Source organism: Urtica dioica, chromosome 10, assembly GCF_054948205.1.
Source record: "Urtica dioica subsp. dioica isolate 48M chromosome 10, U.dioica_male_clone48M_v1_H2, whole genome shotgun sequence".
NCBI classification, from domain to species: domain Eukaryota; kingdom Viridiplantae; phylum Streptophyta; class Magnoliopsida; order Rosales; family Urticaceae; genus Urtica; species Urtica dioica.
Window position 1 is genome coordinate 20558352 of NC_142765.1, and position 27887 is coordinate 20586238.

A 27887-nucleotide genomic window follows, 5' to 3' on the forward strand; every position below is an offset into this window, starting at 1 on the left:
TAAATAAAACCAACGTATACACAAAAATACTTCCAATCACATGGAGAATTAAAAATTATTACATCATTTTGAATTTTTTGCTACCCCACAAAAATTTACACAAGTCGGGGAAAAAATTCGAACATTCTAAAAAAAGAAAAACAAGAAAAATGAAGAACGGAGTAACAAACCGGTGTACAACAAATAATTATTAGAAGCAGAATAAAGGACATATTATAGGTTAGTTCTCACGCCTCTTTAAACATATCTGGAAACCATTGACTAGCCTAGCCGATGGAAAAAACGACATTCTATCTTCTTTAGTTTGAGTCCATCTGCATAAAAAGTTAATAATTAATAAATAAATAAATAAATCAGCACCGTAGGATTCAATTTAAATTTTGTTTCTTAGGGGAATTCAACGTAATTTAATTTAAGATTATCTTATAAAAATTGCAACTACTTTTAAATTTTAATTCGTTCATTTCAGTTTATATATCTCTCAAGTGAAATCTTAGTAAATGTCTCTAAATGACTAAGCCGAAGTTTTCCTCTATCACTTATAAAATTACACAAATAGCCCTTTAAAACTAAGGTGTTAGCAAAAAAAAACTAAAGTTCTAATTTTTTAACAAAATAGTTAAAGACACGATGTCAATTTTTTTTACATCGTCATTAAATTTTTGATGATTATATAAACAGTTTATCACTTTCAAAGACTTTAATTATAGAATAAAAAATTTATTAAAATATGATAATTGCACATTTTAATTATTTCATTGATTATAGACAAATTTTAGTTATTTTACAAAATTTTAATTTTAGTAGACTGTTTAGCTATAACACCTTAGAGAGAGAACTTTTGGATTCTCTCTCTCTCTCTCTCTCTCTCTCTCTCTCTCTCATTTTGAACATTCTCCCAATAAGCAATGTAGTTTTAATTATAAACCCCATAACTATTTTTTTTATGATTATTAAGTTATTTTATTTTGCTATACTTTTAATTTGTATGATTTATTTCGTAAGCCATTTTTTTTAAAAATGTTGGCTATTTAGAAATTCATCTACTTTTAGTTGGCTAGTTTGCTAATTACTTTTTGTTTTAAATGAATGAACAAACAATAGCGAAAACGTTGGTCTATGCCGTATGGCTTTTCCGGTTCATTTATTCATGTAGTGTGTTTACCTGTATGTCATAACAAAAGATCGAAGAAAAAGAGCGATTTGAAGACGAGCTAGCTCAGCCCCCGGACAAAATCTTGCCCCTCCCCCAAACGGTGCGAAAACCGGGCTTGTTCTCCAGTTCCTCTTTTCCTAAACAAAAATTAATATAATGTTCGTAAAAAATTAGAAATACAAAATTTATTAATGTTTGTCAAATTACAAATACGAAATTTAATTGGGTTCCTAAAAGTATTTCGGACACGGACCTGATTTTGGGGGTCCATCCATCTCCATGGATTAAAGTTGAGAGGTTCATTGAACACATTCTCATCCAAATGCACTGCTGATAAAAATGGAACCACAAAGCATCCTTTGGGGATAATATAATCTGCTCCATAAACACCAACTTCATCTCAAATTAAATCATAAATAATATATATATATATATATATATATATACATGTATAATATTTTAAAACAAGAATAAATATTACTTTGATAGCGAACTTTTATAAATAAATAAAAAAAATCATATGATAATTCACTTAGTGATGATTCTACTAAAGAAATTATTAATTTAATTACCCCAATGATTATATTAGATGCCATATATTATGTTCTGTAAAGATCTTGCATGATGAAGTGCAAAGTTTATCCTTTTAATTTATATCAAAATGTTAAGCGTAATTTGCTTGTAAACTGTATGACGTGAATGGATTATTAAAAGAAAGCTCTTAACTTTAATCACCAATAAAGCTTCCATTGAATTATTTAATTGTAATTGTATATATTTTTTTCAAAGCAACAATGAAGCAAATTATAGAAGTCATAAGTTTACTCTATGTTAGAAAACCATTCAAACGCATGCAAATATAATAAGAGTGGGAATTCAAGAGCCTAGCTACGCAACATAATAATTATGGTTTAATCAGTGGCTAGGGGATAATTAAATTACCTTGGTACTTCACATCTTCTTTTGCCTCTCTCATCAACCAGATTGCAATACCACCAATTCTCAGTGTTTCATCAATCACCTGCACATAGATAATAAATTTCAGAATAAACAAACAAAAAGGTCCACTAAAAATATATCAACAAAACTTAGCATAATTGCTTAATTTATAACAAAAATGATTACTCACACACTGAGTAAAAGGCATTGCTTTGTAGTCCTGCCATGTCAGCATTTCTTCTTCTTCACTTGAGCTGCTTCTTAGACTTTCTTGCTCAGCCTGTTTAATCAATAGCATGCACAAAATTTATTTTTCCAATATAAATCACCTGTTTTTCTTTATTTTTATTATTATACAAATATATTAAAACCATGGCATCGCAATATAGTATAATAACGGGGGTGTAAAATTATTTTGAAATTTACTGTTTATTTCTTATAAATTGTGTTAAAATTTTAATTATAGATTGCTAATAATGTAAAAAAAAAAAAGTTAAATAATTTTAAAATATACCAATAGTTGGTCAAGAGCTTTGGGACAGTGTGTGAGGAAATAGACGGCAAAAAGCATAGTTTTGGCGGTAGTTTCATTGCCGGCGAAGAGGAGATTGATGATGAAATCGGCAACGGCTTCGTCAGGTAAGCTTTCTTCCTCTAAAAGCCTTCCCAAAACTCCATTACCATTACTGGCTTCCAGTGACCCTTCTTGTCTGTACTTCTCTATTGTCTTGTTTATCTTCCTTATAATTTTCTCTCTTGCCTGTCCAATAAAAAATATTATTATTTTGTTTAACATAATATATGTAAATTTATTAAATATATATATGAATGAGTTACATGTAAGGGAAGGAAAAAAAAATAGCCACAATGACGTATACAGTCATTATTTTTCATGTATATATTGCCAGTGCAAAATTACTTACCATATAATAATACAACATGTTACGTGGGACTAATTTAAAGAATTCTCAAGGAAGATATATAGAAAATTCTAACAAAATTCTGACCACTATCTATTTAACTTTATACTATTTTGAAAATTCCTTACTAAATTTTCAAAATTATAAAACTACCCTATTATTTTAAAAATTATGCATAAATGTTCGCAAAAATTAGTGTTTACAGTTTAATTGTAGTGCTTATATTTTAAATTAGGTATATTTCTAGTTTTAAAAATGAAGAATTTGTTGCAACTAACCGATTTTCAAGCTTCTTTTAAGATTTTAGTCAAAGTTTCATTTTATTAAGAAAATAACTCATCAGGCCGAAGTTAATTAATTAACTAAATCAGTTAATTTAATTTACTTAAATCTGATGGACTATTTTTCGAAGTAAAATAAATTAACTTAACCAGTTAATTAATTAATTTCGACTTGATGAGCTATTTTTTTAATAAAATAAAACTTTGACTATTTTTTAAAAGGGGTAGATTATTGTGCCTAAATGCCCCTTTAAAATTACTAGCATTTTTTTAGTTGGGTCTAATTTGAGTGGAATTTTTCTTTTTCAAAATTTTAAATTACTGACAAAAGAGTTTGTAACCCAAATTTTGTTGGTCTTGGAAAAAAGTTTTTATTTTTTATTCTTATGTTTTATATTTAGAGTGACTGGAGCACTACTATTTTTAGGGTTTTGATTATACTAATCTTTGCCCTTTTTCTCTACTCTAAAGAGTTTCTTTCTTTTTAATCTATAATTCCTAGTATATGCATTTTTTTATGTATAAAATCTTTATCATTTCCATTAATTTTACAAAATAATATATCTAGATTCTAAATATACCTTCATGCCAGTGTGGTAAGGACACCCGGGCAAGTTTATGGGAATCGAGAGACATCCATCAACAAAGTCAGAGAATAGCCTTGCTATCTCGTTTATCTCAGACTCACTTGTCACTCCCAAAAGTTGATTAACCATTAAATGTATCGCAACCTGAAGGAAAAAAAAAAAAAAAATCGCGTGATAAACATCTATGCATTACGTACACTGATCATGCAATAAAAATAAAAGATAAGGTCCTGGATCCTGGTTCGTGCATATCACTAACCATGTTTAAGAAATTTGGATAAAAAATTAATCAATCTTATAGAACAATAATGATAATTAATAGTTCATGATCATCAAGAAGAAGAGAAAATCACCTTGAATTATAATGGATTATTTAAAAAATGTGACTAAATGGAATGCTTTTTCCCATTATCTATTAACAAGTTTTTTTTTTTTGTCATTTTTATGACGTGTCATGAAAAACTTAATCATGGAAACTGTATTTCTCATGAAAAACTGTATTTAGTGACAATTATAATCATACAATTGGAATAAAACAATCTTAATAAATAATAAGAAAAATTCTTCTAACCAGTCGTATTTTTTTTTTATTATAATCCATAATTATGATTACCTGTCTACAAACATCTTGGAGCAGTATTTCTTGGTTGTCCTTGAAACCATTAATGCTTAGCGTCTGAGCCATGACCCTTTGAATGTCTTCAAGGAAGTGAAAGCGAAGTTTGTCGAGTCTCATCATGTTCGAAGCGATCCCGTGGAGCTTCCTTTGCTGCTCGCCTTGCACCGTGATCACGCCGTTTTTGCCCACCAAGTCCCTGAAAGACTTTGGATAGCTTGACTGAAATAATTTCCCTTCATTTTGCATCACGAAACGGTTGAACGCGGGGTCCGCCGATACCACCGCCCATTTCCCGAACAAACTGCATGAAAATATTTTCCCAAACCTACCCAAAAAAAAAAAAAAATTATGTGAAATTTTTTAGTTTTCTTTGTTCATGTTTTTAGGGTTTTTTTTATTGAATTATTCCAAAAGTATGACTTTTTTTTTCCTACTTTTATGACAACACATGTCCTAAAAATCTGGATTTAATGACAAATATGTGATGAAAAATTTTATTTATAGACAATTCTTCCATTTACTCATGTTTTGGAATAATCCATTTTTCTTCAATGTGCGACTACGATCAATTAGAAATAATTAAGCATTCAAGATATATATGTGTGGTACCTTTTGACTTGCTCTTCGACGAATTTAGGCGGGTGAGAGCTTGCGACCGCATTGTACCAATTGAGGCTGTCGCCGATTATTGGCCAGCCTCGTCTACCCGGTGGAAGTTTGTGATCGGAATTTTTTAGTCTCTTTTTCAAGAAGATTTTAGTGACAAAAATTACAAGCAAAAACGTCGCGATCGCAAAACCCCATTTGCCCGAACATACTTCTCTCATTTTATTATTTGATAGAAGAAAAAAAACTATCAGCTTGGAAGGGAAGAGACTTTAGGCAGCAACCTGCCAAAGACACATTAAGACTTAGTCTTGATCAACTTTGAGTTCAATTTTTTATGACAACTAATTTGGAAGAAAAAAAGTTAATAAGTTGAAATAAAGATTAACAAAAATATGATATTATTGCTTAAAAGGCAATCATTGACTTGAGAAACAAAGGTTTAGTATGATCACGTTAAGTAGATTCTGTTAATGATAAGTTATTCTATTTGACAATTAAGCCTTCCATCATTCAAGTGGTACAAAAACACGACAATAAAAATATTAATAGTTTGATCTTTGATGCGCAGTTTGGCCGGTTCTCATTTTTCAACGACCTATTACTTCCATTTCCTCATAAGAAAACCAGTAGTTTGATCGAGTTGAATAAGTATGATCATAATAATTATTTAAAAAAAATGTGATAAGGATCAACTAAAGTTATAATAACAAAAAAAGAAAAAAAATTTGATAAAGAAGGATCTTTTTAAATACCTTTGGTTGCTATATGGAAATGAAGTTGAATTTCCTCAGAGAGAGAGAGAGAGAGAGAGAGAGAGAGAGAGAGAGAGAGAGAGAGAGAGAGAGAGAGAGAGAGAGAGAGAGAGAGAGAGAGCGAGAGAGAGAGAGAGAGAGAGAGAGAGAGAGAGAGAGCTCAAAGCATTTATATCTCTGTGCTTTGGCTTTGATCTATTTATATATAGATGAAAAAATGACGTTTTTATTTTATGTGTCGATTAAAGTATAATAAATTCATACGACTGGACATTTATGTGTGTATATGGAAGGGTCCAAAATAGACCTTTTTAAGTATACGTTTTGAATATTCAAAATGTATATAGTACTCTTTCTATGGAGTTTGGCCATAAATATGGGAGAGTGATCGTGATCTTCAAGTTGAAGACAATTAAGAATACAAACAAACAAAAAACTTCAAGTAGGTCTAAGTTTGACCTGCCCTATTATTTACAACAGCAAAAAAAAAACCACATTCCTCTGAAGTAGTTACTGAGCTCGAGAACGTATTTTTGCTTTTGGCACCAACTTTGAGCAACGTTCCGATAAGTATGACCTCCATTGACTGATTTGCCCCTGGGAGTTCTCAGTGTCAGATACGCTTGTAATGTAATAATGGTAATAGGGGTAGATATGTAATTACACAGGAATGTGGTAATGGACCGGTCAAAGAAAACAAAACAGTGTGAAATGAAGACACAATTGAGCTTACTATTGAACCCAAGTTTTGTGGCTTATTTCCAAGAATCAAGGCCCTAAGTTTCTGCCGTAATTTATTTAGAAAAGAGAGAGCGAATTGTTTAGAGGAATATTAATTAAGTGGTGCTTAGGCTACAATCATGTGCCAGCAAAGATACAGCCATGCTTTGATGCTTCAAAACCATATTAATTAGAGAATTTATTTAATCAAATTAAAGTTGACGATTCCTCAGGCTAATTCAATAGTATAGTCTTCTTAGGTTTTTGGGTAATTACTTTCGTTTGACAAACTTGTTACCGAATAAACTTTGTTAGCTCTTATACTCCTTTCAATGTAGGTTCCTAAATGCCCTCTCAAAAGTGAATATTGAAATGAAACTAAAAAATTGGACCAAATATCCGTTTGAGTTTTATGAACTCTGATACTATGTGAAGTATTATAGGGTACCATCTCAAAGCGAATAGGCGGATGAATAACTCGTGATCTTATAAAATCTTGTTAGTTAATTCCCATCTCTTGGGATTCCTAACTTATGTTTTGCCGAATCTAACATTTTGAATTGGATGCTTGTTAAGGCGCCTCTAATACCACGTTAAGTACCACAATGTTTCCTCCAAATTTAACTGGCAATAAGATGAGTAACTCAGAGCCTTACAAATTTCGCTAGTTCTCATTCTCTATTCGATGTGAGATTCTTAACAGAAATGTAATAAGGGTGTCAACTTTGCTATAGACACGACATAAGACTCGAAAATAAATAATTTGAGATGGTTGTGAATGAGTTTTAGAAGGGACATTTTTCACTTGTAAAGTTATTTTAGAAGCACGATGGATCTTAGAGTCACTTCTAAAGCTCACTTCTCTTAGTGTGTGTATATTCTTTTCTTAATAATAATAAAAATTATAGCAATGATATGTAAGAATATACACACACTAATAGAAAATGGGCTTTAGAAGTGACTCTAAGATTTCATCGTGCTTCTAAAAAAACTTTACAAGTAAAAAATGTCCTTCTAAAAGTCTTTCACATCCATCTCAAATTATTTGATTTCGAGTCTTATGCATGTCTACAACAAATCTAACACCCTTACCACTTTTTAGTTAAGAATCTCACATCGAATAGAGAATGAGAACTAACAAAATTAGTAAGGCGATGAGTTACTCATTTTATTGCCAATCAAATTTGGGATGAACCTTGTGGTACTTAACGTGGTATCAGAGGCGCCCTAACAAGCATCCAATTCAAAATGTTAGATTCGGCACATAAGTGATGAGTAAATAATCACCATATATTCATGTGGAAATCGGGTCGAGATATCTCCGATCTAAATGGGTATATAGATAAACCTATAATACTCGTTAAAATTTGAACAAATCTGAGTGCGGCAACAAAACATATCATCTCGTACCAAGTATCCGACCATTTATTGTTGTTACGTTATGTGTTGGCTTATTTTTTACTGCAAGTTGTTAAGGAAAGATGTCGGACAACATGCTTCAAGATTTGTATAGACATATTTCTCTTTGTGCGCAGATTGTAATTTTGGCAAGTTTCATGTTTTGCCAGATCTTTTCACTGAAGACTTTTCTTGATGATCTTCACGCGTTTTTGGGTAAGGAAACCCTAGATTGACTTCCAGACTTGTATGACTGCTATAAAAGCCTAATGCTACCCCCTTAGCAGTTCTTGACGCTTTATCAAAATACTTAGAGTTCCTAGACGTGCACGACTGGCGGACTGAGAGACTATTTGTTTTGATAAGAGCGGTGTAATTCCAAACACTATTCCAAAAGTCTGAGTGTCTGTGAGATTGGATTCTGTGTTTGCGTAACTGAAGTTTCACGTGCTTTTAAGACTGAAGTCGACCAAGCATCGGGGCGTGCTTGAAGAGTGGAATTGAGAGAGGTCTCAAATTCAGGGAGAGTCCTTGATTTGGTAATCACTTGTAGTAATAGTTTCTAGGGCATTGATTCCGGTGTTGTTCATGTAATTGTTTGTACTATTGACTACTTGATAGTGAAATTCTTTCCATTAGCTGCGAGCCTCTAGACGTAGGTGACATTGCACCGAATTGGGTAACCATATTTTGTGTATTTACTTTTACGCATTGTTTTGTTATTTATCCATTATCTGTGTTAAAGCAAGTTGTCGGACATATTGCTGCTACATTGTGTACGACATTTTGCCTTTCACTCTAAACATAATTTTATTTATAATAAAAAAAAATCTAGTTGAGGCATGAACTCAACTCTTGCTAGATGTTGAAAAGTAAAGCATATACCACGTAACCAACAATGTTTTTGTTTGTGTTGATATGTATAATTACTTTGATTTTTATTCAGTCGAAGTAGGTAAAACAATTTCAAAAAAATTAGATAATTAGCTAATTAAAACGAGTGGGGTTGCTATATAACCAAAGTTTCGTAAATCTTAGGTAAATAGCTATAAAGATGATGTAGCATTCTTGATTTGCCATTTCATTGAAATAAAATGATATGGTATTTACGTCAATTTACACGTGTAAATACATGGATGTGGCTATTTACCTAAAATTTACGAAACATTGATTATATAGCAATGTGAAACTGTAAATATAGTTATATACCTAATGGACCCAAAAATTTAACACTAGAAAATCAAGTTACTTACATTGCTTTGTGATTTGTAAGATTCAACATAGTTCTTTTAGTCTTATGTTAATTTCTCAAGAAACGGGTATATATATATATACTCGACTTGGTAACCCCATATCCGAGTTTTCAAATTGGATAAATAAGTGCATTTGTACCTATTTATCCAAGATATTATCATAATATTACAAATTTATCTATTAATCACCATTTTTTTTTATTGATTTTTGCATTTTAATTCTCCGTATATAAGTGTTAGAGGTGTGGAGTCTAATCGGCGTCGAGCTGATGACTGAAGCTTTAATGTATTTTCTATAAATACCTTATGTGCCGATGTTCTTTGTAGAGTAAGTATTTTTACCGTTTCTTCAAAACAAAAACATAAAAGTTACAAAGGTGTTTACAGAAAGTTAAATTTCATTTCTATAAAAAAAATTCTGCAGTTAATAAAAGCAGTAGGCTAATTTCCAAAAAAATTCAAAACATTGACTAATTTAAATGTGAACGTTTCAATATAATAACTTATAGAATCCCCTTTTATTAATATCATATATATGACTTCGTAAGAGATCAATATCAATGACATTTTACATTATACTTCAGCCATTCGTGATTCTGTGTTATCTAGCTTCGATAGTTTTTATTTTTATTTATAATCAAACGAGGATGGCATGTCTCTTCTTAGCAAAGCTTCCACGTCATTTCTATTTTGACCAATAATATTCATTATTATCACCATAACACAAATTTAATAAACAATGTCATAGAAAAGCGAAACTCTCTACATAATGTCACCAAAAAAAAAAAAAAACTATTGATAGTGCCATATATAACTCAAATTGAGTTATTATATTGTATATATAACCAGGAGATTCAAGTTAAGTTCAACTTGAGCCATTATAAGAGCTGTCATTCATTCATTTAGGCTATACGCTATATTTATATTCATATAGATGAATATAGTTATTAGTTCCCGCTCGTAGTGGAGCAACTTGATGAGACCTTGGACGTATTCAGTGATGTCAATGGCCTAAATCCTATAGGCACTATGGTGTTTTTGCAACGTTGAAAGAGTTGATTAGCTTCTAAGGAATCATTTGTCTAGTGGCTTATTGTTATTGATGACTCCATTGTCTCAATTTTTATTTTTCACATTTTTAAAGCCTTTAAAACCGGCTAATGATAGTTCAACCCTTGTAGCAAATTTACCTAGTAAGAAATGATTATTTTGGAAATTACTATATTATATTTTTGAAATACTTTTACTCTCTGTTTGAAAACAGAAAAACGAAAATGTTATTATCAAAGAACATATGTGATAAGCAATGAAAAATTGCCACGAAATTTCGATGATTTTTGTCGGTTTATCATTTGCTCCCACCTTACACTCACTGAAAGTAGCTTTTTTCGTTTCATAATAATTTTTTGCTATTTTTTATTTTTAATTTTGATGAAAATCGACTTTGGGTAATCTTTTTATCAATAAAATTCTATGGAGATACTAATGTTTTTATGAAAATCAACTGCGAGTAATTCTGATGAGATTTTCAAATCATCATTTTTTTTATAATGTTTTTGCCGGTATTCTTATCGACCGCCGATATTTACATAACATGGAATCATCGACTACTGACATTTTAAATCTAGTTTACGAGCATGTTAAATTTCATCGCAGGCTAGCTAAAGAAACGTCAACTATAAAGAAACTTATTCATTTAAGCCTTAAGATGTTTCGTAGTTAAAGATCGAACCAACGATTTCTTTGACAATGTAAATTTCAATCTGAGTCGTAAACTATTTAGTGTGTCATTAGGCATTGGAAATTGCTTTTCTAAAAATAACAAAAAAAAAAAAAAAAAAACAATAGAACGTCATTTGTCGCAATGCCAACCACCAGTCATTTGTCGACTAGTGCATTAAAAAAAAAATTCAAAACTTGAAAACTGATGAAGTATTTCCTCGGCATTTTCATTGGCTACCAATATTTTCATTTAATTATCATTAGCAGTCAACAATGTTGTCATTTTGATCGTTTCCAAAGTCCCATTGATGTTGGAATTTCTCTTCGTTATTCACATTTTCTTGAAGCCATTATTTTATAAAATTCTACCTAATTTTCAGTCGATTTTTTGACAAGTGAGAGACCATAGTGTCATGAGCTATATAAAAGGCAAAGCGCAAATGTACATAATATGGATGAGCACATGTTTTGTGATGTGTTCAACTTCTATATATACTCTTTAGGACTTGCTTGGCATATATATTAAAAAAAAGAAAGTCATTCAATCTCAATCTGTTCTGGTGCTTCTTCTTCTTCCGGTTTAGACCCTTCTCCTTCGATTTCTTCGATTGTAATCCCAGAGGCTTCAACGGTCCTCGTAACCCACTCCTTGAGCGGATCATCGTTCAGATCAAGCCTCAACAGCCCGGCAAACACGCCTCCCATGAAAGCCACCGGTTCCTGCAAAAATCAAAATTTTCATTTAAAAAAATTATTATATACTGTCATAGACCAAAACACAAACCGTAAAATATATAAGCCAAACACAACCCAGTCATCGGTCCATAATGGCACACGAAAGCCTGAAATTACGCTAAAAAAAAAAAAAAAAAAAAAACCTGCCATCAAAGACACATAAGAAAGAGTACACCTCTGTAAAATCAAATTCTACCAGAATCACATATGCCTTTTAATGATAAAACTTCCAATTTGTTCAGTTTGCGTTGGTTTTGTTGTTTATTAGAGTACAGTCAGCAAGGCCTTTGCCAAATCAGCTAATTATTGGTACTGTTGCATTGGTATGTATACGACATATTAGTTACTGGGAATGACTCTAAACTATTTGCTACGATCATCTCTGATCTGAACAAGGCATTTACTCTCAAGAGCCTTGGTCAAGTCAATTTCATTTTGTGCTTTTAGAAGTAACAAGAGACGTAAACGGCTTCTGTTGTTACGCAACAGAAGTTCTTGAAGGATCTACTTCTGCGAAGCCCACCTTTTCACCAATGACTCGACTAGATATTACTTTTGCAGTCAACAAACTCAAGTCAGTTCGTTCAAGCTCAAACTACACAAGGCCTGCATTTCTCTCGAGCACCAAAGTCTCGACCTTTTGGCCTTTACAGACGTAGACTGGGCTAGTAGTGTTGATGAAAGAAGATCAACGACGTGTTCCTTGGCATTTCTATGTCTTATTTCATGGTCCTCGAAGAATCAAGAAGTAGCACCGAGTCAGAATATAGAGCCTTGTCGTTTGCGGCTTCAGAAATTATCTTGGCTTACAATCCTTATTCAAAGAACTGGGTGTCTCTCTCAGTCTAAACCCACCCATTGTCTAAGCACATTGAAGCATATTGAAGCGGATATGCACTTTATCAGAGAAAAAGATAGCCTCCAAGCAGAGCTTGAAGTCAGATTCTACATTCCCACTGAAGAGCAGATCGCTGGCATGTTCACTTAACCCCTCTCTATACCTAGATTTGTTTACTTGTGTTCCAAGCTAAATCTGGCACAAGTCTGTTTAGCTTGCAGGGGGATATTAGAGTACAGTCAGCAAGGCCTTTGACACGTCAGCTAATTATTGTTTAGAAAGCTGTTAGTCAGTTATTAGTCACATAGTCAAGTCATAGTCTACATTCAGTGTATCTGTAATTGTATATAACGATTACTCTCGGTCAATACAATTCAGTTAATACAGTTTTCATAAAACATATCTCTCTTTTTCTATTCTACTCTCTTCAACTTTGTTGCTCAAAAAATAACTGGACATAATAATGACTAACGTGAGATTTAGAAAAGGCCTCTCATTCTCTGGTATCCCCGAACAAACTCGGTTAGCAATATTATAAACTCCCAATCCGTTTCGCATAAGCGAGGCGACTTAGAGGAGCTGAGGCAGAGAGAGGAAAGTCATTTCACAACTTATGTGGCCCATTCTGTTATTTTGTTGCCATAAAAGGGAAATCAGAGCACTCATTCATTCAGTCAGATTTCTTAATCTCCAAGAGCACTGGTCATCTCGTAATTCCTTTCATCAACACAAGCCTCTCTCTCTCTCTCTCTCTCTCTCTCTCTCTCTCTCTAAGTGCTAGGATCTATCACAATAGCGTTCTTCACAAGATCAGGACACTAGTTTCCCCTTAAGAGCTCGAAGAAAAGGTTTGGACGACAAAGATGGGAATGTGGGGGCTCTTGAAGCAAGTTCCGAACTTTTCAATAGAGGTTGCGACTTGAGTTCTACGTTTACCTGATAAAGGCTAGTTTAAGTAGGGAATTTTTCCGTAAGAACTAGCATTCAGCTGATACTCGATACCTTTTAGAGATCTCAAATCAAGTCTCTTATTGTACTTCACTGTATATGCATGATTTCATATCTTACTTTGACAAACAGATATCTCTATTACTGAGTAGCTAATATATAATTAACTATCACAGTTTCATAAATAAAAAATTGCCCAAAAAAAATGTAAGCTTTTTTTTTCTTCACTAAAATGTTCGAAAATTACATCAGCCGATGTTTCATTCCATTTCCGAATCTCAAACAAAAACATGGACTTTCATTTCCTTTTTACTCCTAGAATGGCAATGTGTAATTTCAAAAGAGGAATTTGAATCATCCAACGCCTCAAAAACAAATTTCCAGGTAAAGAAGAGGTAGAAGGTTAAAGCTGACCTTAAGAGCGTCTTTGATGATTGGGTCGTCAATGGGATTGAAGAAAAAGGCATTGACTTTAAGTGAGCTATTATTCCGAGAGCTCACTCGGATTCTTCTGGTTCTCAACTGACTTGTCCTCGATTCAAACGGGTTGGCGATGAAAGCTGAGGGTTTCAACTGTAAGTCTCGTGTAAGTTTATTAGAAAATCCAGAAACCAAGTGGACACAGGGCAAGTAGGAAAGGAAAAGAGAACGCGAGTGTTGACTCAGTGAGTCGATGCATTAGCACAAACCTTCGAAGGAGAGGATAGAGAATTGAGGACTGTCATCTTCTTTAATCCCTCTCTCGCTCTAGACGGGTCGATGAATTTTGTGGCAAAATGGCCACAACAAATTATATTAATGAAAATTATCTTCACTGCGTTTTATTATATTTCCAATAAGTCTGGTTTTCTTTGGGAGTGAAAGTCTATTTATCACCTTACGGAAAAAATAAAAAAACTTTACCGAATCATTTGTCATATATTAAAGGGGAAAGGACTGGATTGCCTTTTTCAAATTAATGCTCTAGTGTAAAATTTTATGCAAATGTAGGATAATTTCAAAAGAAAAAGATGGAATAAGGCATAGAACTCTACCAATATCACATCCCCTCTCCTGGAGAAACCTCGGAACAGAGGAAAGCCCTAAAGTTGTATCGCCGCCGCCACCCCTCTGGGTTCGGACGCCGTCACTGTCGCGGCTCCGGTCCGGAGGGGAGGGCGATCCTCCGGTGGAGGCCGTTTTCTCCGCTCCTTAGCCGCCGGGCCACCGCACGCCACCGCTGTCCAGATCTGTCGGTTCTGTCCAGACCCGTCCCGCACCAGATCCGTCACCGCGCTGTCCAGATCCGTCGCCGCCGTCCAGATCCGTCCCGCACGCCACCGCTGTCCAGATCCGTCGACCATCTTCTCACGGCGCGCGTGTCTCCTCGACCTTCCTCCATCCCCTTCGCGCGACCTGGGTCGGTTCAGCTCGGCCTCGGTTCAGCTCGGCTCGGCCTCGGTTCAGCTCAGCCTCGGGTCAGCTCGGCTCGGCCTCGGGTTCAGTTCGGCTCGGCCTCGGTTCAGCTCGGCCTCGGGTCAGCTCGGCTCGGCCTCGGTTCAGCTCGGCTCTGGTTGTGTTGTGCTTCTTGTTTTGTGTTTTATTTAGTTATGCTTTATGTTTTTATGCTAGTTAGCACATGTTGCGTTTTGTTTGACTTGGTTTATCTTGGACACGGATTAGCCGTTGTCCACTATCCCGTTGTGGATTTCCTGTTAGGTTTTGATCTATACAGGTTGGAGATGCATATTCTTCGTGGTCAGCAAACCGAGGTTGAGTGGATCTTTCCATCAACCTATTTTGGTTTTGTTGAAAGAGCCCTTTGTGTGCTCAATATATGTGCTCGTCGTTCTTCCACTTGTCGGAAGCATGCACAAAACGTGCGATTACCGGAACTTAGTGTTAGTTTCACTTCGACTTAGGTTTGAGTGTTCCATGTACTAAGGTGTTTTTCTCCTGTATTGATGGGTTTTTTACCCAATTTTAATGGAAATTCCGTGACTTTCAAAAAAAAAAAAAAAAAGAACTCTACCAATATCAAAATAGGGAAAAAAAAACACAACATTTTCTCTATATTAAGAGCTAGTCATAAACATGAGAAAAATATCAAACAACTCTTTATATGTTGGGAAATGGACTGGATTGTCCCCTTGTTTTTTTAGCAGTAGACATCTACGTCTCATTCTACATTTGTTTTCAAATCAATATCCTTTTTTAGTGTAAAATTTTATGAAAATGTATGGTATTTTCAAGAGAAAAGATGGAAGGACCATAGAAGTCTATCAATCTCAAAGTAGGGGCAAAAGATGTTATTTGACTGGATTGTTTCAATTTTTTTTAGCGGTAGACATTTATGCCCCATTCCGCATTTGTTTCTAAATCAATGCCCCTTTTTAGTGTAAAATTTTAATGTTTATAGATATTGTAGTCATGGCGGAGCTAGAAATTTCAATGAACGGGTAAATTTGGAAAAATGAATTTAGAGGAGGCAAATTTAAAAAAATTATATAAATTAAAGCTAAGTAAAAATTGCAATTTTCAAAGGTTAATGCAGCTCTGCCTTTGATTGTAGCTATTTCCTTCAATAATTTCTTTTTTGTTTACTTACAATAATTTCTTTTTTGTTTACTTATACTTTTCTCCTCTCCAGACAAACTCGAACTGAGAAATGTAAAAGAGAATGATATAAAAGGGGAGAAGAAATAGTTTTAAGAGAATGAACAATATAAATTGGGTTTATATTAGTTTTTTCTACTATAAGGGATTCGACTTCAAGTCAACCGAAGGGAAACATAGAGAGGTGACATCGATGGGCTTCAAATTACTTTGGCATGACGACGATTTCACTGAAGAGAAATGGCTCCACGGCGATGAATGCCAAGGAATTGTGGAGAGCGGATGGAACCTGAAACTCAGAGGCGAGGTTGGAGATGTTGAAATTTGGAGAGTTGCCTAGGCAAATAAAAAAAACTACATCGGGATATCGAGAATGTGAAATGCGATGCAAACTATGCCTTCAACATATCGCCAATCGCAGTAATGAATGCAAAGCTAGAGAAAATCCTATACGTTGAGGACATTGGAAGCAACGTGATCGAGCTAACTGGCTAACATATGGAGATAAAACACAGGTTTTTTTCCATTCTCATGCAAGTGGGAGGCATAAGGAAAATCAGGTCTCGAGAATTATCGACGACCATGCAATGCAACATTCTAACACGGAAGGTATATTGGAGGCCTTCATAAAACTCATACCAAAATATTTTTCAGTCCTCCAGCTCATCATAGGCGGAAGGTATATTGGAGGCCTTCATAAAACTCATACCAAAATATTTTTCAGTCCTCCAGCTCATCATAGGAGGAACTGAATGAGGATGTCTTGGATGAGCTCCCGCACTTACCCCTAGCTCGGTGAGTCTTTTCGAAGCTAACTTTCCAAAAGTGGAGATTAAGGGGGCTATCTTTGAAACGCACCCGATGAAAGCACCGAGATCGAACGGTATGCCAACCTTATTATACTAACGAATGTGAGAGATCGTCGAAGAAAAACTAATTGAAGCATGCTTGAGCATTTAGGGTGATTTGACTAAATAGCCGATTTAAAGTTAAAGATTTGCAAAATAACCAAGGTTTGTCTAAGATTAGAAAAATAGTCAAAATGTGCAATAATCAGGTTTCAAAAATAAAATTAATCTTAGGATTAATATTTTTTAAAGCGATAAATTACTTATAATAATTGTCAAAAAAATTTGACTCGGTGTCAAAAAATATTTGACAACGTAACTTTGGCTACTTTGCTGAAAATTTGAAACTTTGACCATTTTGCTAATCAATTAATTTCAAATGGCTATTTAGTACAATTTTTCCTTTAAATAAAGGGGCCAACGTTCGGGAGTGGAATAAGACTGATATCACATTGATACAAAAAATTGTCAAATTTAAATGCAAGAACTCCATTCCGATACGAGAGAATTTCCATCTACATATCACTTACGCACGATGTCCAATTGTCAATTATGTGAAGGGAAATTTGAATCATCAGCTCATGCACTATTTTTTTTTCATATAACGGAAGACGCTCGGATCAATTGAGCTTATGAGGAACTTCGCGAAGGGAATCCGCACCAACACCTCTTAAACATTATGGCCCGCATCAAACTAAAGCAAACATCCCATGAACATGGCTTCCTCATTGTCATGCTCTGATAGATTTGGAACCACGACAACAAAATCATACACGAGAAGGGCAAGCCTAACATGGCATTGATGTTCATTGTGTAGTGACCCTTCTTGAAGATTACGAGATGTAACATCGTCACGAAGGGACCAAATGATCATACTCATCCAAGCATATAGAGGAAGCATAGAAGAAATCCGTGAAAACTCTAACACCGATACAGCGATACCAAAACTTAACTAAACTATCAGAGCAGGGGTTGTATCAGAAATGCAGAAGGAAACTTTATTGCAGTATTTAAAGGAGCAAAACAAGACATGTTTGGTACTTTGAGCTGAACACCCTAATACTCATGGCAATTCGTGAAGGCATTCAATTTGTAAGGAGATACAAATATGTCTCTACTTGTGAGGTCAAGTCCGATTCAAAAAAGGCTATAAATATCCTAAGGAAAAGAGAGGAACTAGCAAGCGATGAATGCATTATAGTTGCATACATTTTGGAGGCTAGCTATAGTGACTATTTCTCCTTTTATTTTGTAGCAAACAAAGTCAAATGTTGCATCTATTCTCCTTTTATTTTGTAGCAAGCAATTTTCTCTATTTATTTAGAAAGGCATTAAAGTTTTCGAATTTACACAACAACCCTTATTGTTAAAATAAGAATAATAATAAAAAAGCAGTTCATAAACCCTCCCTAAACCATAAGACACCAAAAGAGTGAAAAAAAGGGCAGAAAAATAGAGAGACATGGCTAGCGAAGCAAAATTATTGGAAGAAGAAGAGGAAATGAGATTGGTGAAGCTAGGATCGTACCTGGGAGACGTGAGGTCGGTATCGGAATCCGACGAAGACGCGGCGGCGGAGGAGACGATGCTGCTGTGGGGGATGCAGCAGCCGGCGGCGTCGCGGCCCAACGCTCTGGTGGCGCAGTCGTCGCTCGGCCTCCGAATTGACGCTTGCGGCCGACCGCTCACCGTCGTCCAGTCGCCGTCGTCTCTCGGCGCCCCTGGAGTCACCGGCTCCGTCGTCTGGGACAGCGCCGTCGTCCTCGCCAAGTTCCTCGAGCACTCCGTTGACTCTGAACTCCTTGCGCTTGCCTCCAAGAAGATCGTTGAGCTCGGATCGGGTTGTGGCTTGGTCGGGTGAGTTAATTTCAACCGCTGTTGTTGTTGTTTTTTTTTTTTTTGTTTTTTTTAATAACTAGAATTCATAAACTATGATTGAAGTTTAGCCTACACTTGCAGAATGTTGTCTATTATTAGTTTTAATGGTAAATCTGTTTTTTTTTTAGAAAATGCAAAACAAAATGTCAATTTCTGTAACTGCTGTTTTCATGATAATTTCAGTCGCATTCCGCATAATGTAGTTTTTTTTTTCATTTATTTTGTTTCTGGTCCAGTTTCATAAGTTTTAAGTAGGGTTTTGCTGTTCAAGTGTAACACTTGAAGTTGACAGTGCATTGTGGAGTATGAAACTAAATATTTATCTGCTCATAAGATTTATGGTATAATTCTCAGCTAAATTTGCATATGGGTTTATCTTATCACTTCGCTGATTATGTATGCTTCAATGTTTAGCGATCAATTTGGGTATTTTATTTTCTTTCACGATGGACTGTTAAGAGAGTTTCACCGGTTGATCTCAGGTCATAAAAAAGAATTAGGGGTTGAAGATCTTGTTTCTGAAACAAGTTGAACGTACCGAATCTCTATCGTTTGGTTTCTTTGCTTCTGAGTGTGTTGTTCCAGTTGCGTTGCAGCTCTTCTAGGCGGTCAAGTTACGCTCACTGATCTCCCCGATCGGATGAGACTGCTGAGAAAGAATGTCGAGGCCAATCTCGGCCACGGAAACATCCGGGGCTCTGCCACCGTCACAGAGTTGACTTGGGGAGACGATCCCGAGAGTCAACTGGTTGATCCATTGCCCGATTTCGGTAATGCACTATTACTAAACCTATGCTCTTACTTGGTCTCGATTACATGTATGCATTGTGGATTTAAGTACAACCTTTTTTTTTTCTCTTCATAATTCTCTAATATTTCAATTCCGAATCGATTTCCGCTTTTTCTGATATATATTCCCGTCAATTTTCTTTGTCAAAACTCGATTCGAAGTTCTAGGGTCCGACGTGGTCTACAGCGAGGGCGCTGTGGCAGATTTGTTGACTACCCTTAATCAACTGAGCGGTCCTGAAACAACCGTCTTCTTGGCCGGAGAGCTTCGAAACGGTAACACTCTCCGTGCCCGGCGCCGATAAATAGACTTCAATTCCATTGACACTACGTCATTCCTTTTTACAGTTTCGCTTTGCTTCGTAATGTTGCAGATGCTATTCTTGAGTACTTTCTAGAAGCCGCGACGAAGGATTTTCTTGTTGGGCGTGTCGATCAGAGGCAATGGCATCCCGAGTTTCGAAGTCCGCGGGTCGTATTGTATGTACTTGTCAAGAAACACTTGGTGGATGAACACGAAAGATCTCATATCTAATTTTGCAAATTCAATACTATAATGATAAGTTATTGAGATAGCATCAGTCCAATAAATGTTTATTTTTTGGGTAATTTTTCCTTTTCAAAACATGAGTTGGATTTGGCTTTAGGTAATCTGGTTCACAAGAATAACAAAATTGACATCATACTAAATAGAGTAAAGCTATTTGGCACGGTTAACGATTCTGAACGATCCACTCACGTGTTGACACGTGGCAGTTCGTTGCCACGTGTCAACACGTGAGTGGATCGTTCAGAATCGTTAATCGTGCCAAAAATCAATTTCCTACTAAATATTCAGGGTGCTTCACATGTCATTAGCGGATCATCATTATTATATTAAAATTAAAATAAATTGACTAAATGACTTTTAGTGGTTTTCCCAGCAAAAATATGTAAATATATATATATATATATATATATATATATATATATATTTAAATAATTTTAAATGGCCCGTTTCAAGTAGCCTTTTCTTTTCTTTTTTTCTTTTTTTTTTTTACCCATTTTCTGTTGTTTTTTTTCCCTTACCTAAATTCAAGTATTTATTCATCCACTTCGTTATGAAGCCGTTAGGTAGACAAGTTGGGGTCGTTACTCGTTACTCGCCTCTCAAACTAAAAAAATTCTCAAAAACTAAAAAAAAATAAAGAGTTCTTTTTATACCATTACCAACCAAACTTCCCACCAACCCCCCTCGCAGGCATGACAACAACTCTGCCTTTTTTTTTTTTTTTTTTTTTAATTCATCTGAAAGAGGGACAACAACTCTGCCTTAAGCATTGCTCGTTTCCCTTCAAACTTAACGTTCTCCAGAACTTAAGGAAAAAAAGAAAAACAGTGTGATAAGCAAGAAAAATGTCGTCCCTTACCTGCGAGCAACCCCAAGTGATAAGATGCAAAGGTACAGTAGTAAGTGAAATGCAAAGTTTGTCTGAAAATGGAAAGAAAAGAAAGTGAGATGTGTTTAAGTGTGTTTGTTGTTGAAGCTGGCGTGGCATACGGAGCTTCGCAGGCACTTGTGATTGAGGACGTGGAAGTGGGTCCCCCACAGGAGATGGAGATCAGGGTCAAAGTCGTCTCTACATCTCTCTGCCGATCCGACCTCACTGCCTGGGAATCTCAGGTCTCCGACCAAACTCACTACCAAGTCTTCTTTATTGATTTCATTGCAAATAGTGTCCCGTAGAAGAAGCGTTGCATAGAGAAAGTGTTCATGTAGTTGGGCACAATATTAAAACTTGTTGAAAATAGTAAGACAAAAAAAAAAAAAAAAAAATTGAAAACACCCATGCAAATATGAAGCAGCTTTTTTCTGGGCCAAAGTTGAATATTGGTGTGAAAGAATGAGACCCATCTAAGAAGACATCTTGTTTTTTCTTTTAAACATGACATCTTGTTTTTCTGTTGTTTCAGAACATATTTCCCCGCATATTTGGTCACGAAGCATCTGGGTAACCACCGACTTCTCTCTGCTGGTTTGTTCTATAGTGGTACAGGCTTTATGATCTGTTAAAATATATAAATCGATTCGCTTCGTGCCAAGGATCCAGATAAAGAAATGTAACACGGTTCATAAGGTCACGAGTCACTCATTTCATTGTCAAATGAGTTTGGGATGGAACCCCGTGATACTTAAAAATGGTATTAGAGCGCACCAAGTTTAAACGAGACCTTGCCCAAGGGAGTGAGCTCAAAGAGCCCAAGGTCACGAGTCACTCATTTCATTGTCGATTGATTTCGAGACGAGACCAACATTTTTATCCACCTACTTAAAAACACTACATTTCAACGACCCATATTCTGAGAGTTGATAGTAGAAGAGGAAATCCATATTCCAGTTGTTGATGTCATAGAAAATAAACGTCAAGACATGAATTTTCACAACGATTTTTTTTTTTACTAATATTTTTGCAGCATTGTGGAGAGCGTGGGACCGGGAGTGACGGAATTCGACAAGGGAGACCATGTGCTGACCATATTCATCGGAGAGTGCGGCGAATGCAAGCACTGCAAGTCGGGGAAGAGCAACATGTGCCAAGTTTTGGGGTTGGAACGCAGAGGCTTAATGCACAGTGATCAAACCACTCGATTCTCCATCAATGGAAGCCCAGTGTACCACTACTGCGGGGTCTCGAGCTTCAGCCAGTACATCGTGGTCAACTCCGGGTGCGCCGTCAAAGTCAACCCCGACGTGCCTCTCGAGAAGCTATGTCTCTTGAGCTGTGGAGTCGCTGCAGGTGAATTCCCCGAAACACGCACTTTTTTTTTTTTTAATTTGCTATATTGTGAGCTGATACGGTCATTACTCTTCGAGCTGAGTGTTTAGCTCTGGCAATAGACTTTAATAAAGTCTTGGAAAAGAGAGACTACTAGAGAGATAGGAAGCTTATTTATACTTAACCAACTATTAAAGTGTATAATGAAATAACCCTTTTTGAGCATACCTTGTTCTTGGTCTCTCTGAATTTCTCTCTTCTCTTCCTGTCTAGTATTCTAAACTAAATACAATGAGTTGACAACTCTAATTAAGAAAGCATGAATCGAGCATACCTTCATATACATTTTGTTAGGTTTGGGAGCGGCTTGGAACGTTGCCGATGTATCGAAAGGATCGACTGTGGTGATATTTGGTCTTGGAACTGTAGGTCTCTCAGTAAGTACCCGAGAAAAAAAGGATCAAGCTTGGCATAATGGTATTCTGTCACTTAACGATGATATGTGATGTATGAAGTGTCGAGAGTGACGTTTTTCGGTTTAATAGGTTGCACAAGGCGCTCGGATCAGGGGAGCTTCGAGAATAATTGGAGTGGACACAAATCCTGAGAAACGCGAAAAAGGTAACCTTTTTTTTTGTCTCACTCGGTATTTGAATGATCAGAACAAACTAAAACGCTTTCGTACGCAGGAAAAGCTTTTGGCATCACTGAGTTCATCAACCCGAACGACCACAACAACGAGCCAATTCACCAGGTATTTTTTCGACTCAAAATCAAAAGTTTGAAACCGACAAGTTCATTCATCGCGTCTCTGAAATTTCTTCGATCTCATCAGGTCGTAAAGCGGGTCACGAGTGGAGGAGCAGATTACTCGTTCGAATGCATCGGAGACACGGGAATGATAACGACAGCATTGCAATCGTGCTGCGATGTAATTCCAGTATTCAAATAATGGAGCTTTTTGTATATTTTTTTATTTTTTATTTTTATTTTCTAATGATTGAATGTTTGGCTTAGGGCTGGGGTTTAACCGTTACGCTTGGTGTGCCAAAAGTAAAGCCAGAGATGAGTTCTCACTATGGAGTGTTTCTATCCGGAAAAACACTAAAAGGAACTCTTTTTGGAGGTTGGAAGCCGAAATCGGACCTCCCTTCCTTGGTCGACATGTACACAAACAAGGTCAATTTTTAACAACAGTTTGGTTATTGTTCAATAAGATAAGACGATCAGCTTTGTTTCAGCTCTGACTTGGCTCTCAAGTAATTTGACAAGAGCTCTTGTTACAGGAAATCCAGGTTGACGATTACATAACACATAATCTGCCATTTGAAGATATCAACAAAGCTTTTGATCTGATGAGAGACGGAAAATGCTTGCGTTGTGTTATTCACATGCCCAAGTGAAGGAAGAGGAGCAAAATTAAACAGCCTACAAGATTTTTTATTTTTATTTTTATTTTTTTCAGTTGTATCAATCTACTAGAACTTAGAAGAAACAAAAATTTATGCAACAAATTTCGGAGTTCTTGTGGTAACGAACAAGAGCATCTTAAAGCTTGATCCATACTTGTAATGTTAATCGCATAATAATCTTAAAATCTACAATTATGAATGATTACACCAGTTATTTTTAAGCAGAGCTCGTTATTAACTTCTTATGTGAGCGACAAGTGTACACGAAAGAAATAATAGAAAATACAAATGTTTGCCCAGAAACAGAAAACTGCTGTGTCTGACTTTAGGTGAACAACCCACATTTCTCTTGACAAAGATGACCACAATTAGGTAAGGAAGGTGAAGGGCAAATTAGCTAATTACGCATTGAAGCTCTAATGTTGCGTTTACATAAAGAGTTTTCCAATTAGGCCAACAAAATCTTTCACTAGAACACTTCACATACATATGTGATATATCATCCTAAAATCACCTAAATAAAAGTACCATCATCATAGAAATGGCATCAGATCACCCGAAACAGAAAATCCACCCGGCAGCGGACGTGAAAGCCCCGCCGCGGCCCACAACCCCGCTCATCCCAAACCGTTCGTCAGCGCCGGAAAAAGTAATCCCCGTCCGGCCCGGCCCGATCGGAATTCCGGCGACCCACCAACCGATGCCCGTTCCGGTCCCGAGAAGAAGAAAAAGAAGTTGTTGGTGCAAGTGCTTGTGCTGGACGATCGGCCTCCTCGTCCTCATCGCATTGGTCCTCGGAATCGCCGCCGCCGTAATCTACTTCGTGTTCGACCCGAAGATCCCAAACTACTCGGTGGACAATCTCAGGATCACGGACCTGAGGCTCAACTTCGACATGAGCCTGTACGCGAGGTTCGACGTGAGGGTCACGGCCGAGAACCCGAACAAGAAGATCGGGATTTACTACAAGAGAGGAGGGAAGATCTCGGTCTGGTACGAGAAGACCCGGCTCTGCGAGGGTCCGTTGCCTGACTTCTATCAGGGCCACGGGAACAAGACCGTGCTCGACGTGGCTCTGACGGGGCAGAGCAGGGACGGGAATGCGCTGATGCGGGCCCTGCAAGAGCAGCAACAGACGGGCCGGGTCCCGTTGGACCTCGAAATCCGGGCCCCGGTCGCGGTCAAGCTCGGGAGGCTCAAGATGAGGAAAGTTATGGTCTTGGGATCGTGCTTGTTGGTGGTCGATAGTCTTTCCACGAATAATTTGATTAGCATCAAAGCCAGCAATTGCAAGTTCGGATTGAAGCTCTAAGCGACTTGGGTTTTTTTGTTTCGTTTCGTTCCTTTCCGTTCCGTTCCTTATTCTTGGTTTCCAGTCCTCCTGAGTATTAGTTAGGACCTGTTGATTCTTTTTTTCATGTTATAAAGCTGCAATAATGTTGTGTCTATGCTCTTCTACTCTTATCTTTTACCTCTTTGGTCATGAGTTGCGTGCTAAAATAAAACTACATTTATAAATAGTTTTTTTTTTTTTTTTTTTTTTTTTTTTTTTTTTTTTTATTTATACATATATAAAAAAGAAAGCTTTGAGGAAGCCAAGCGGAAAGAACTAAAATCTGATATGCGAGCTGATAGCTAAAGGGCTACACTTCTAATAATTCTCTGCCATTAAACTTTGAAAAAGAATTCTTGATATTAGATGATGCATATGTTTCTTTAATTACATAGGTGAACAACTAGTTTTACTTGTCCCACCAAAATTAGACCTTTTGCAATTATGAATTGTGCAAAATGAGAGTACAAAAACATCTATCATATTATAATTTTTTTTTACACGTAGAGACTCAATAAGATTAATATCGTGCAGGACCAATTCGATTGAGATCGGTAAAAAAAATGAATTGAAATCCAAAACTGAAACAGACAGTCAGAGGGCAATACATCGATTTGTTTCCATATCTCCTCGAAAGGAAGAATCTGATCCTCGAAAATACACTTGCTTTGTTGACCCCAAATAATTTAATCAATCTATAATTTAGAAAGACAAAGCAAAGTCACAAACTATAAAAATGCATTTATGTCTTCCTCTCCTAAATGTATATAGGTATGGTCACTAGAAACTTCCTATACAGACACAGTACATACAGATTAACCAGTTCGAATGCAAGAAGGAGATCTTACCTCCGAGCAAATGGTCAGCGATGTGTAGTGTCATTGACATTGAAAGACGTGAGCGCTTAGTCACCTATTAATCGGGGTCAAGGACATCCCGGTCTAAGAAATCGCTCACACAAACCCCATATTTTCTGTTAATGTCGGAGCGTGCCAATGATCTCCGGTACCAAAAATAATCTTGTTCTTCAGAGCAAGCTCTCTAGTTGTGGGGAGGCTCATCATACGCTAGAGGGACAGTCATCAACCATCTTGTTTTTTAAAATTAGGAAAATAGCCAACTTAAACGTTTGACATTGCTAAATAGTCAACGTTTGGTAAATCTTAGGTAAATAGCCGTAAATAATGACGTGGCCTAATATATGTAGCTGGCTATTTATCTAAGATTTATGTCTGTAAATACATGAAAATGGCTATTTACGTAAGATTTACCAAACGTTGGCTATTTAGCAATATCAAACGTTTAAGTTGGCTATTTTTCTAATGGACCCTTTTTTTGTTTTTTATTTTATTTTTTATTTTACCGGAATGATTCCGAGAAAATTGAAATGAGTAAGGACAAATACCAAATCTTTTAATTAATTTACACAAAAAGAAAGAGCATACTGAATAAATGAATTATTGGGGAACTCACTCGAGGCATCTGAGTAAATGTTTGGCCCTCCTCACATCGATACCAAGTCGACTTCGACATACTATACCTCGTTTCCCAATCAAAACGCCAGTAAGTTCAGCGTGCATTGAATTCTCAATTTCAGACATTGCCTGGTAATTAATTAATTAATTGACATATACTTCTTAGCATGAACTGAATCTGAACGGAGCAAATTGTCAAAGAAACTTAAATGGAAAATCATTTTTATGTTGCGCTATTTCTCAGCATCGAAAATGAAGCACGGAACTTTGAGTAAAGAAACTTACTTGTCCAATCACAAACTAGAAGTTACCCTTAAATCGCCGCCTCAATTCAGCTTCCGGTGCAGCCAAAAGTTTTCTCCGTTCCACCGTTGCCAATCCCAGAGACCAAAACGATAAAAGCCGTGGTATAGAAATTTATAAAACCAGCATCTCCGATCGGATCTTCCCCGTTCTTATTATTTTTCCTTCTTAGCTTCAGATGCGCTAAACGACATTCTTGAAATAAGAGAAGAGAAGGAACTATCCATTTTTATCATCGGTATATCATTTTTACCCGATATTAACTCGTTCGTGCAACACTCCTATGATGTCCGTAACTTTCATTTCAAGAACCGAAGCATCTCGACAAGTCCTTGACAGCACGTTGATCCAATCACATTCTTCTAGATCCTCATCGAAGTCGAAATCATAAGCCGAAAAACTCCAAATCCAATTCCTCAGCCCCATAATCCTCTCTCATACCCTCATAGATCACAATGTTAAGTCCCTTCGAAAAGAAAATAACGATCGATCGAGGCTTCAGAGCTATGGAAGACCGACCGGCCTCGAGAGTTTGCTCGTTTCGGGATTTTACGTTGTTTTTTGAGGACTCACCCAAAGAAATGTACTTAGGAGTTTCTATCAGAGACAATGAACCAAACTGGGTTTCTATAGAGAGTGCAAACTATATCCACATAAACACTTAGTTGTGGATGGAAAAGGAATTGGCTTGCACACACGTGTCACTCCACTGATAAAAAGCTGTTGAAGAATATCAACTACTGATTCGATGTGACCAATATTCACACTGTGATTTTTGAAGAAGAGGAAAATAAATAAACTAATTCTGAGAATAATACATATATATTGATCGCGAAGAGAATACCATAACACAATTCAACAATTTTTCAACCTATAATCTACCCCTAATATAATCTGGAAAACAAAGTTGTACGAAATTGAAAAGGGCTAAACGACAATACCTGAGAGGTGTGAGAAGAGAAGAGGAGCCAATTTATTGAGTGCGCGTTGGGAAGGAGGAGTGATTTTGTTCGTGCGATTT

The 27887-nt window shown here is 36.2% G+C and overlaps 5 protein-coding genes and 1 pseudogene across 8 annotated transcripts; 3 read left to right on the plus strand and 3 right to left on the minus strand.

Moving 5' to 3' along the window:
• Positions 1-20: 20 nt before the first annotated feature.
• On the minus strand, positions 21-5329 carry LOC149383874 (Cytochrome P450 superfamily protein). The gene is made up of 9 exons (XM_089627933.1): positions 5112-5329; positions 4497-4827; positions 3878-4027; positions 2610-2855; positions 2286-2375; positions 2099-2177; positions 1410-1531; positions 1166-1293; positions 21-314 (listed from the first exon to the last, which is right to left on the minus strand). Exons 1-9 carry the CDS (start codon positions 5327-5329, stop codon positions 221-223), a joined length of 1458 nt encoding a protein of 485 aa, XP_089484059.1. The 3' UTR covers positions 21-220.
• A 6028-nt stretch (positions 5330-11357) lies between these two features.
• On the minus strand, positions 11358-14337 carry LOC149383875 (UPF0426 protein At1g28150, chloroplastic). The gene is made up of 3 exons (XM_089629250.1): positions 14167-14337; positions 13892-14050; positions 11358-11676 (listed from the first exon to the last, which is right to left on the minus strand). Exons 1-3 carry the CDS (start codon positions 14200-14202, stop codon positions 11494-11496), a joined length of 378 nt encoding a protein of 125 aa, XP_089485376.1. The 5' UTR covers positions 14203-14337; the 3' UTR covers positions 11358-11493.
• Positions 14338-18327: 3990 nt separating this feature from the next.
• LOC149383876 (S-adenosyl-L-methionine-dependent methyltransferases superfamily protein) lies at positions 18328-20158 on the plus strand. Of its 2 annotated transcripts, none has more exons than XM_089628090.1 (4): positions 18328-18777; positions 19384-19568; positions 19750-19863; positions 19962-20158. In XM_089628090.1, exons 1-4 carry the CDS (start codon positions 18383-18385, stop codon positions 20120-20122), a joined length of 855 nt encoding a protein of 284 aa, XP_089484216.1. In that variant the 5' UTR covers positions 18328-18382; the 3' UTR covers positions 20123-20158. The 2 variants fall into 2 exon arrangements, with proteins under 2 accessions (XP_089484216.1, XP_089484218.1); XM_089628092.1 differs by having other exon boundaries at positions 19756-19863.
• A 696-nt stretch (positions 20159-20854) lies between these two features.
• LOC149383877 (GroES-like zinc-binding dehydrogenase family protein) lies at positions 20855-24044 on the plus strand. Of its 2 annotated transcripts, none has more exons than XM_089628088.1 (10): positions 20855-21028; positions 21114-21250; positions 21541-21578; positions 22042-22364; positions 22698-22780; positions 22889-22964; positions 23033-23097; positions 23179-23274; positions 23361-23522; positions 23630-24044. In XM_089628088.1, exons 1-10 carry the CDS (start codon positions 20983-20985, stop codon positions 23744-23746), a joined length of 1143 nt encoding a protein of 380 aa, XP_089484214.1. In that variant the 5' UTR covers positions 20855-20982; the 3' UTR covers positions 23747-24044. The 2 variants fall into 2 exon arrangements, with proteins under 2 accessions (XP_089484214.1, XP_089484215.1); XM_089628089.1 differs by having other exon boundaries at positions 20856-21036.
• A 252-nt stretch (positions 24045-24296) lies between these two features.
• LOC149383878 (Late embryogenesis abundant (LEA) hydroxyproline-rich glycoprotein family) lies at positions 24297-25067 on the plus strand. Its single transcript, XM_089628093.1, has one exon. It carries the CDS (start codon positions 24297-24299, stop codon positions 25065-25067), a length of 771 nt encoding a protein of 256 aa, XP_089484219.1.
• Positions 25068-26593: 1526 nt separating this feature from the next.
• LOC149383879 (uncharacterized) lies at positions 26594-27685 on the minus strand (annotated as a pseudogene). Its single transcript, XR_016301584.1, has 2 exons — positions 26849-27685; positions 26594-26622 (listed from the first exon to the last, which is right to left on the minus strand). The product of XR_016301584.1 is annotated as an uncharacterized LOC149383879 (transcript).
• Positions 27686-27887: the final 202 nt, after the last annotated feature.